Below are 11,775 nucleotides of genomic sequence, written 5' to 3' on the forward strand. Positions count from 1 at the left end.
TTTAAGACCAGCTGAATTTGGACAAATGATCCTTCCAGCACTATACTTAGCGACTGATATTCTTGCTATCTAACGAAGGTAGACGTGTCAGACGATAATGACGAATATTTCTTATTTTTGGCGTCGCTGCGTTCCATGTGAGAAAGGCTGCACTCGTGAGGAGGTGGAAAACGAGAAATATGAAATATGAAAAGAGATACACAGACATACTCATCGTGGTTAAATATTATTTCTGGGTGAATCAACCGTGGAACGGCCAGTTAAAGTCTGATCGTGAGATGACTCCAGTCTTTTTTTCCCCCAATTCTAGACTTGAAAGACGACAAATCTGAACCAGCCGTCGCAACCCTGAGGGTGATGGATTATTTTTTAACGTGTTGTCCAGTTCTCTCTGGATAGCCGAAGAGCGTAAACGATGCCTGGCTCTGATTTACCGCAATCTGCTCTTTACAGAAACGGGGTGCCGGGCTCTCGCCTCCCGCCAAGCTCGCGGCCTCCGTTCGTAAATTTGCCCGCTTCCTGATCGACTTTGTGACATCACAGATTCTGGAGCTTTACCAGATATTCCACTCCTGCATTCTGTTCCATCCTCACTGTCTCCAGACTCCACCCTACAGGAGATTCTGGTTTCTTGCAGGAGTCTGGTGCCACATGGCAGTACAGATTCTATAGGTTCACCAGATGGGCAACTCCTGAATTGCCTTTGTACTTGCTGCCTCTCACCAACAGGACGTTGTGAATGCTAATAGTCGTTTCCAGGGCTACAGTTTGCACCAACGTCCTGCACCAGTCTAAGACAACTTTGCTCCCATTTCATGAGAATTCTGCAGGTGTTAGAGTGAAACAGGATACAGCAAGGGGCAGACTTAAGAACCGGTATCACTGTACAGGGCCCTCATATTCAACGGGGCGACATAGCTCAGGAGGTAAGACCGATTGTCTGGCAGTCGGAGGGTTGCCGGTTCAAACCCTGCCCTGGGCGTGTCGAAGTGTCCTTGAGCAAGACACCTAACCCCTAACCCCTAACTGCTCTGGCAAATGAGAGGCATCAATTGTAAAGCGCTTTGGATAAAAGCGCTATATAAATGCAGTCCATTTAACAGACCACTGTCTCCGTTTATAAAACCATTTGAACTAATAAATTGTCTTGAATGCTGAATGAGAAGTGGCAGGAATATTAGCACTGTGTGTGTGTGAGTGTGTTTGAGTGCATGTAATGTGTGTGAGTGTGTAAGTGTGTTTTTGTGCGTGTGTGTGAGTGAGTGTGTGTGTGCGCGTGAGTGTGTGAGGGGAATGAGAGCGAGTGGAAGGGAGAGGGGTGGGGTACACAGACCACAGCCTCATTATTTCACAGTGGAGGACAAAGCCCACTCTGTTGACCCCCCCCAACAGTAAGCAATGAAAGATAGAAGTGCCAATAAGGATGAGGAATGTGCAATTACACAACACCGCCTCTCCACAAAACGGCCTTTCGATCGCGGGCCGAGCCTCCCGCCCAGGACATCTCTGCGCATACACGGTCCTCATTTACGCGCTCTGCTCCCGCGGCTCAGCCGACAGAATCGAACACGTCTTCCGTTATTGTTGTTGTTCTCTTCATGATCCCCCGGAGTCATTAAAAACTTCAGGCATTGGCTGTTATCTCAAACCGGGAGAAAACGCGCCTGTCTGGGGCCTACGGTAGAAGTGCATTCTGGGTGATTTGCTATGAATGAATCATCAAAGTGTTGACAGAGGGGGAAAATTTCAGACCCGTTTGTAAATAGAAATTGAACATCATGTCATAAATGACCAACTCCTTCAACAATAAAAAAAAATCTATTTAGACTCTGCAAGATGTGCAACCCCAGCTTCTCACAAGAACCTCTATGCATCAAACTAATATTTTGCCATAGAAACGGGTACAGAAATATCAATGGCTAATTAAATAATAACATCTTTCACTGCACACTGTCCCTTTCAACAGTACCATTTTCAAATAAATGGTCCACAAGGTTTTAATGAGGTTTGCTTTAGCCTAGATTCATAATCCTCCACAGTTCAACTTACCGGACATGGATTACCTTATCGTGAATTAACCAACAGATTTCCAAAAATACATTTTGTTCTGGCTTACTGGCACACAACATCAGCTTTGCGAAGTTAACACACCCCACAATGCTACAGCTGTTTAATTATTTAGCACCGGTTCATGCAAAGTCAAACGGCTTAGCTGTCATATACACAAATATAGCCCCCCCCCCCCTTTTTTTTTTACCTTGTAGAGCAGGTTCATTTATTTACTAATGACACAGTCCTCGCTCTGCTCAAACTGCACGCAATGCAAAGCAGTAATTGGCAGTTTGTGAAAAGTGAATGAGGAGTGTGCTGCGTTCGTGTTTATGTTCCAGCGGCAGCGGTGGCCATTAGCGCGTCTGGCTCAATGTCACAACATGTTTTCCTTAAAGGGACCATTGTTTCACGGCGCTTTGAAACGCGAGGCTGGAAGCACAGCTGGCCGGAAAGGCACGAGACCCAGCGTCACAGAGACGTCTTATTATTCGCAGGATGTGCTTAAAACAAAAGGGGGAGTAGGGGGCAGGCAGCAGGGGCCAAGGTATTTAAAAAATATATATATTATGTCAGTCTTTCCCGTGTCTTTCCACGCTTTCGGCATAAATTTCATCCGTTAGCCGCGCATCAAAAGAATATCGGACTTCGCGAGTCGCGAGTCCTGCGCTCGCGCTGGATTGTGAGACCGGCGCAGTGTGAAACGCCGTGTCTTATTTCCCGCTGATCTGACCCAGAAAGCGTTCCAAGAATAGACAGCCGCTGCCAGGGTAAACCTGGGAACCGTGCCGCTACCAGCCACGAGCATTTCGCCAAAATGTTTTTTGCTTGTTTTTTTTTTTTTTTTTTAAACTGCTGACCAAAAACAAACAAACAAACAAAAAAGACAGGGACTTTCACAAAATTCCATAAAAGGGTTGGTGCTATGGGGTTTCCTCGGGGTTCTAAGGTCCTGTAGGGTGTCCACCAGTTTTAACTGGATGATGGGGGTCCCCTGGATGCCTTAGAGCCTGGGTGGGGGTCGCTGGATCAGCGAAGGTTGAAAACCCCTGCTCTGTTTCCTCAGTGATGAAAATCTGCAGTGACGCATGGTACTGTTGCGAGGGCTAAATATAATATAAAAACACTTATAATGTTTGATTCTGCGCAGTAGTTATAAAGCAGCCAGCTGTGCAGCCTAATGCTGGAACAGATGGCAGAGCTGATTGGCTAACGTCACATGATTAAATTAATTATGAACGGCTGAACTCCTGGAGTAAAAACGACGGAGAGTAAAAATGGAGGAATGATGGGCTTCCGCTCGGAGAGGACGCTGATGTTTGCCTCGTCAGCTCCTGTGAGTCTCACCCCTGCTGCTTGTACTAATCCCCCATATTACATGACCCCAGACCCTGAGAGCTCCAGGCAGAGGCAACTGTTATTAACCGCTATTTAGGGCAGGTTGACTAAACATGCATGCTCTTTTACAGCAACGCCCTGTGACCTTCAGCTGTGACCACACACATACACACACACACACACGCACACACATACACACACGCACACACATACACACACAAACGCACACATGCACACACATACACACACACACGCACACACACACATGCACACGCACATACACACACGCACACACATATACCCACACACGCATACACATACACACACACACGCACACACATATACACACGCACACACATACACATGCACGCACACACAGACACACGCACACACATGCACACACACACACAAACTTTTTATCTGTGCCGGCGTTGGCCATTTCAAATGTACTGCAGGAAAAAGCAGACCAGCTATGAAGACGGGTGACACAGTGCTATTTTCCCTGGATCTTCATGATCTCCCAGCTCACAAAGAGACCACATGTTTAGTGGGATCCTCCAAAAGTTATACCGCCCCACCACACCCCCATGGCCGCCCCCCCACACCCACCCCAGGACGGCCCACCCACTGTCACTCGACTGGCCTAAATCCTGACCCACTACAGCCTCTTCAGAGAACCTCACGGTGGGTTAGCCTAGCGTAGCAGTGATGTCCTCCATTACTGCTAACTAAAACAATAACCAGGACTGATGTCTGGAGCGGTCTGGCTTCTCATATGACTGTGGGCCACAGCGTCTGCCTGGCAGGCCCCACGCAGAGATTTAATTAGGAGGTCGTAAATTAATCATTAACTCTCCGGGGCGTGACCCTGCCCAGCTCCAAACACAAAACTCACTGAGAGCGCATGGGGACGGAATGCTGCTGGGGACGGAATGACCCCTGCCCAGCTCCAAACACAAAACTCACTGAGAGCACATGGGGACGGAATGCTGCTGGGGACGGAATAAATTGGGGGCGACATTTTACACAGATAAAAAAATATTATTTTATTTTGCAAGCCAGATTCCAGGAATCAGGTGTGTGAAATAAAAATAATGTTGTTTTGTTTTTTTTGCCTTCGAACAGAAAGCAGGTCATTCCTGTGATTCCTTCAGTCAATCGACCAAGTAATCAATCAATCAATCAATCCATTTTTATATGGTGCTCTTTTTCACCACGTTGGCCAAGGGCAGTTAACAGTTAAAAACAATTAGCAAAACACATTAGCGAGGGGCAGTTCAATCAGGTTCATCCAGTGAAGATTACACAGAAGCACTTAGAAACAGAAAGGGCCTCAGAGGCTTTTTAAAAGCAGCCAGTATCTCAGACGTTCTGATATCAGATGGAAGCAAGTTCCAGACTCAGGGTGGTGGTGGGGAGGGGGGCAACAGATATAATTCTCTACCAAAGACAAGCCCTCTGAAATAAGGTGGTTGTGGGGGGTTGTGGTCACAAAACTGGGGCTCTATCCAAAAATTAAATCAAAGGCTTCCACTCCCGAGAGAAGCAATGCAAAAACATATGCTTTGGGAACAGCAGTGCAGTATGCGCTGAAATTCAATCTCCAGCATTGAGAGGACGCTCACATGACCCCTCACCTGACCAATAGCGATGCAGGTTTGATTCCCAGCTGGGGGGGGGGGGCTGCCACTGGCCCGTTAAGATAGGTGCAGCGCTCCCCCCCTTAAATTGCTTCTATAAATATTCAGTCAAATAAACGTCGAGATAAATTGATTTTTTTTTCTTTTTTTTTGTAGAACAGAAGATGCTTTATGATGAGATTATGTAATATACACTGGCTATCAGAATGTGCTGAGCTAGGGAGCTATTTCTAAACTGCTGATTGAGTAAGTAGGGAGGCTACTGCAGTGGTTTATCCGTATTGATAAACATATTAACATGTCCATATTTATTACACTTTCAGCTAATTTGCCCCTCTGAGTGATAAGAATGTCGCCCAGCATGCTGCCTAGCAACCACTGTCTCATTCGCTATTTTTTCCAGTGATGGGAAATACATTCTAAAAAGGGGAAGTTCAAAGGAAAGGAAAGGAATCTACAAAAATATGATCTGTTGTTCCTGTCTTTGTTTTATGAGACATTTTTTCCCCGGACTGAAATCTGCACCAAACAACCCTCTTTGAATTTTAACTTCCCGCAACATCACCTTTTTCTGCCCATGTATCCATATGAGCCAGTGTGTGGCTGTCCTGAGACAGTTAAGCTTTTCACTTTTTTGTATTGGAATATTGATGACTTTATTTCTGGATGAGTACACACCCATATCTTGCTGTTGTCTGCCTACAATTCCCAGAATGCATTGCAAAGCTGGCCACACCCCCTCTGCATGTCAGCCTGTACACCACTGAAATACAGACATTGACTGAAATGCACATAGCAAGGTGAAAATTAGCGCTCCGTGTACAAAATGTGGATTACATCCGCAACTTGGCTGAGCATTCACGAAAGACTTTATATATTTCTATTTATAATTATGTTTATATTTTTAAACCTCAAATGAATTTTTTTGGACAGCCTTCCTTTACAATTCAGCTAAGACACAGACAACATGTGAATTTCAAAAACCTAACTATTCACTGCGGTTGTGTTTTTAATTGAAACAATACTGATTTTGTCAGTGCTCATTTGACTTAGCATTGTTACCGACCAAGAAAACCGCTGGACAACAGCTGGAGTCAATCAAGAAGACAGAGCTGGACTGTGTTTCCACACAAAATAAAACAAGGAATCAAAGCTTTGTATTCGAGGGAGTACCAGGAACAATACTGAAAGTTGCTATGAGAAGTAATCACGCGTTAAATTAGTTACTTATTTCAGAAACAGCTCATTTACTGGTTTACACTAAACCATGGGAGTAATTTAAGGAATTAGAGACTCCACAAGATACTTCAGTGAGCAGCTGTGTTTAATTGACAGCTGATTTCAGGCGTTTCTGACGTGCACACTCAGTAATCCCTTTTGCTCAATTGTCATTTGAAGTAAATTCTGGGTCCGTGAAAACCACAAATATTTTTCAAAGTCTTTTTACAAATTATGTTATGTTCAATTTCACCATATTTTTTCTGAAATTGCATGCCCTCTGCAAGACACATTATTTATGAACAGCTCAATAATGTGCATATTATGGGAGTTCATTTGTAAATCATGCACAATCTGAAACTCGAGAACCATAAATCATAATTCAATAACCCGAAGATAATCAGCAGAAGAAGACCAATTTATTAATTTACATTTATATTCTTTGGCAGAATAATGTTAAAAAATAACAGACTGGTATTGATGTATGATGATAACATGCTTATTTCTCTTCTAGTCTCTCTCTCTCTCAGACACACACACACACACGCACACACACACACACACGCGCACACACGCGCACACACACACGCACACACACGCACACACGCGCACACACGCACACACACGCACACACACACGCACACACGCACACACACACACACACACGCACACACACACACACACACACACACAAACAGAGAGGGGGAGGGACTGATTGATTATTGGGCAGAACAGGTGCGCCCCCCCTCCTTACCTTGAATTTTGCGGTGAGCATCTCGGTGGCCTCCTGCTCCTTCCTCAGGTCCATCATCATCCTCTCCTTCTCCTCCAGCATCTGCTGCTTCTCCTCCGCCACCAGGCTGCGGTCGTCCCGAATGGCGGCCTTCTCCAGCTCCAGCTCCTGCTGCTCCTTCACGTAGTCCTCCACGTCCTTCTCCACGTTGTTCTCCGTGTCCTCCTCCATCTCCTCCTCCTCCTCCTCCTCCTCCGCCTCCCCGTCGGTCCCGCCCTCCTCCCCCTCCACCCCGCCGTCGTCCGCGGCCTTCCTCGCCCGCCGCCCGTCCCGCCTCCGCTTCCTGGTCAGCATCCCGCGCTTGTCCAGCTGGGCCTTGAGGCGGGCGATCTCCTCCTGGAACTCCCGCAGCAGCGCGTCCTTGGGGTCCTCGTTCACCCGCGGCTTGTTCTTGATGTTCTTGGCCCGGTTGGCGTAGCGCAGGGTGGTGAGCGTCTCCTCGTAGCTGTAGGACGACGGCCCCAGCGTGGCCACCATGATGGTCTTGGCGTTGCCGCCCAGCGAGTCCTGGAGCAGGCGCGTGAGCTTGGAGTCGCGGTACGGCACGTGGGTGCTCTTACCGTCCACCAGCGCGGAGATGACGTTGCCCAGGGCGGAGAGGGACAGGTTGATCTTGGTGGCCTCCTTCAGGCGATCTCCCTGGACGCCCGTCTTGCTCTGCCGCTCGCTGCCCGCCAGGTCCACCAGGTTGAGCTTGCCGACCCGGATGTGGTTCTCCCCGTCGGGGCCCAGCTCGCTGCACTCCACCGTGATGACGAAGATGGCGTGCGACCGGGAGCTGTGCTCGTTCATGTTGGTGAAGCCCACGGACCGCGTCTGGTTCCCCACGTTCATCACGTGCTCGATCTCCTTCACGTTCTTGGTCACAAAGGAGGAGAGGTCCTTGATGTAGACGCCCGAGTCCGGGTTCTCCTTGAGCTCCAGCTTCCTGGCGTGGTCCTTGCACAGCAGATCCCTGATCTCCTCCTGGTAAATCTCCAGGTAGGAGGCTCGCACCAGGTACTGCTGGTTCTGGGATCTGGATATGTGCGTGAAAATGTGCTCGAAGGAATTCGGAATGACGCCCCTCTTCTCCGGGTCCATCCACAGCCCTTGCATCGTGTAGGTTTTTCCCGTGCCCGTCTGCCCGTACGCAAATATAGTCCCGTTGAAACCGAGCAATACGGAATCTATGAGGGGTCTGACGGTCTCGTCGTAAAGGTCGCTTTGTTTGGAGCTGGCGTCGTACACGGCGTCAAATGTGAACGTTTTTAGCAATTCCCCAGGCGGCGCTTTCGGATTCCTCAGTGTTACCTGCCCCAATTTGACGTCCATGTCCAGGATACTTTCGTAGCCCGTCGCTTCTTCTTTTCGGCTGAGTGGGCGGCATCGCACCACCACTTTGACCGTCTCGCAATTTTTATTCTTTGACATCTCTGCGGCTACCGGAATAAAATTCAGCCCGTGTTCACGGTTACGATAAAATTCTGCCGTCACGAAAAGGCTGAAATCATATGATATCACGCGACGCGGCGGCACTGTCTGTCCCGCGCTCCATACGCATCGTTACTGCCCCGTCTGAAATTAGCAAAACGGTAGCCAGCCGTTTAATAAAACAAAAGACAGCCTTCGGTATTAAGCACGTTCACGCGAATGTATGAATGAACTAGATTTTGTACCCGAATGCAGCATTTAGACGCCTTTCAGTGCCGACGCGACGGTATAGTCCTTAGATGCTGGCAACGCCTATATTCCTGCCGCTGCCCTGCCCGTCCCTTCGCCGTAAACAGCTGGTACTACCCTGGAAAGGGGATGCTGCGACTCTCTCCTTGCGTCGGCTGCTGCTGGAAGAAAGCGCTATCCAGCCACGCGCTCTTGCCCAGCCCACCGACAAATTACCTCATCCTCGCCCCCCACCCAACATCAATGCGGACGCCGCAAGTTGAGTCTGGGAATTGTAGTCGAAATTCGTTTAGCGAGAACGCTAATCTTGTGAGGTGATACAAGTCAGTGGTTTCTTTGTGTTAAAAGTGAGAATGCAATAAATGCACAGTGTAATTTGATTGTTGGCTATATTTGTATACCTGTATCCGAAACTCGATAGCTAACATTAGAGCACATAATTTACTTGTAATACCATATGAGCATTAAATATAAACTGATTTCACAAGATTCTTCACAAGTTAGAAGTTCTGAATCTCAAAAATAGGCCATAACATTTCCGTACTGATTTATACAAAAACAATGAGGTTATCTTCTGGTACGCAATCCAAATATTTGTAATTAATGGACTTGTTTTAACACTAGGCCTAGTGCACAACATTCTAATTTAACAACAATAATCACAGTATTCGACAATTAAATACTTAAAGATGTTTTAAACTCAGGTGCAAATTTAGCAAAATCTTTTTGATAATAAAGTAAATTACACGGCTGTACAATTCTGCTAACCCAGCCAAATGGAGTCATCCCTCACACAGATACGCACGCAGACAGATAGACAGACCCACACAAACACACACACACATACACACATATGGCAGGTACAATAGAAATACGTATTTTGATGCTTGTGTGTGACTGTAAATTTCCCCCCAAAATTGCGTTTTATCATATTCTCCTCCACCACAGTGCCTGAAACGACAGAGGTTTGGAAACAGCACCATCTACTGGACGAGCTTGGTAACTGCAGGAACGTGCAAAAGGCTTCAGTGTGGTTTATTTGTTCCGGTGTCAGACAGTCAGTCAGTCCGGTCCAGGTCATTCAGTCCAATGCTAAATTTCAGTTCAGTATCATAACATCTTTATCAAACTGCGCCGGGTGCACTGGGCCGCCTTCTTGTACAAGTTCTGGGAATGCTCTGTCTTTTTTGGGAGGTGTTGCTTTCCCGCGAATGGGGTGTGGTTGCACCCTAAGCCTCAGGGCTCATCTTTGTTGCGGGTGACACCCATATTCAATTACATTTTTTAAAAATGTTAAAAAAAAAAAAAAAATTATTGGCACATTGGAGTTCTATGATAGGCACCCTGAAGGCTGGGTGTGGGAGGGGGTGGCGGGGGCAGACGTAGCTGATGCAGCATCTGTTTTTGTTATTCCGTCTCCCTGGTGTTTTAGTATCGAAGCATGCAATGAAGTTTCACGAATAGCTTTGCCTTCTGAAAAACCGGGCAATTGGCGACTGCGTTGCCCAGGGTATGGGAGGGTCCAGTAGGCCTGCATTTTGGGCGTAGGCAAGAGCTTGCGCACGAGAGTCCACTCTCGGTGAGTTCGCCGATGGTCCATAGAGAGAAACAGGTGGCTCAGCCATGGGTCTACACTGAGGGCTGAAACCTGTGCGTCCTGCTCAGTGGGGGGATTCTCCATGAATGCCAAATTTGGGTGGGAACTGGATGTGTACATCCCCGTGTTGGGTGCCAAATTTTATTTAAAAATAATAAAAAATTTTAATCAACCAAACAGGATTACTGGGTTAAGCTGGATATAAACTGCATTGAGTAAAACCCAAACTCTCCCAAATCTGGAACATGGGCTGAAGTAAAGAGAGCTGTTCCGGCTGGAAAACTGCGCTGAGTAAAAAACAGAACAGCTCTTTTTTTTAAACTTCAATCCATGCTCCAGATTTTGGGAGCCGTTCCGGGTTTTACTCAGCGCAGTTATCCAGCTAACTCAGTCATCCTGCTTTGTGAAACAGGGCCCAGCTTCCTGGAACAAGCCCCTGGGACCTGTCCAATCCCAGCCTCACTTGGCTTAAGCATACCAACAACCCTCCCAGACCGTGAAGTCTGCCATTGTGGATCTCACATACTTAGGTCTGCAGGCTCAGACACGCTCAAATATATGGCAGAGGGCTCGTATGAAAGGCTGGAGTCACAGCGCAAAGCTGCCCAGCCACACATAGCAGGTTCTTAATCCAGGTAACAGGCACAGGTCTGCCCAAAAAGCCCCCCCCCCCCCCAACCCCAAACTGGCCTGTCCATGGGTATCATGTCATTTTCTTATTTAGTATTAGGTCAACTTTCCCTCGACCAAAAAGAAATATATTGCAATGTACTGTAAATCCAATAACATATATTACAATGCACAGTACTAGCTGTGTAATTGTCCAAATATCTTTTCTGGCCTTGTTAATATATTTTATTTAATACAGAGGCAGCTTGTTCCGTTGTCGTAAGGGCAGGGCCGGGCCTGGGCTTTATGGACATCACATGTGTGAACAGGAGGAACTGGGATGAATGCGACACTGTTCAACAGATCCACCTGGATTCTTCCCCGACTGTGCGGCGTGGTGCAGGTGTAGGAGTGGGGGTTTATAGGGCTTTTTTTAATTTTTGTTTTTATCACTCGGAGTTTACCCTGTTAGTGTGCTGATTTTGATCAAAGATATCTTTCATATACTGTCTTAGGTATTTATATAAATATAAATATAAATGTAGAATTGTGGCCTATGCAATGGAAGCTCACAGCCATAAAAGTATTCCTTTCACTATTGAAATCTATGTCCATGGTCAACCTGAATAATACTGACAATAGAGTACTACTACTGCTAATAATAATAACGCACATTTAACATGAATGAATGTAAACATACATTTCATTAGTTGTACTGTTATTCACGTTGTGTGTTTTTCTATCTATACCAGTAGGGGGAAGCATTTCCCCAAAACCTCTGTAGTTTGTGAAGCGGAAACGTGCATCGGTGAAACGGAGACTTGCGCTGGTAATATGATCACTTGATAATCAAGCCGGAGAAAAACTGT

The 11,775-nt window shown here is 46.8% G+C and overlaps 1 protein-coding gene across 2 annotated transcripts in view; it reads right to left on the reverse strand.

The window, feature by feature from the left end:
• LOC118229962 (kinesin-like protein KIF3C) overlaps nucleotides 1-8,911 on the reverse strand; it is a 32,242-nt gene extending 23,331 nt beyond the window's left edge. For both annotated transcript variants that reach the window (XM_035422574.1, XM_035422573.1), the window contains exon 1: nucleotides 7,000-8,911. In XM_035422574.1, coding sequence (XP_035278465.1) covers nucleotides 7,000-8,451 — 1,452 coding nt within the window. In that variant the 5' untranslated portion in view covers nucleotides 8,452-8,911. The remainder of the gene's footprint in view (nucleotides 1-6,999) is intronic.
• Between the last annotated feature and the right edge of the window lie 2,864 nt (nucleotides 8,912-11,775).

Source organism: Anguilla anguilla, chromosome 6, assembly GCF_013347855.1.
Source record: "Anguilla anguilla isolate fAngAng1 chromosome 6, fAngAng1.pri, whole genome shotgun sequence".
Lineage (NCBI taxonomy): Eukaryota > Metazoa > Chordata > Actinopteri > Anguilliformes > Anguillidae > Anguilla > Anguilla anguilla.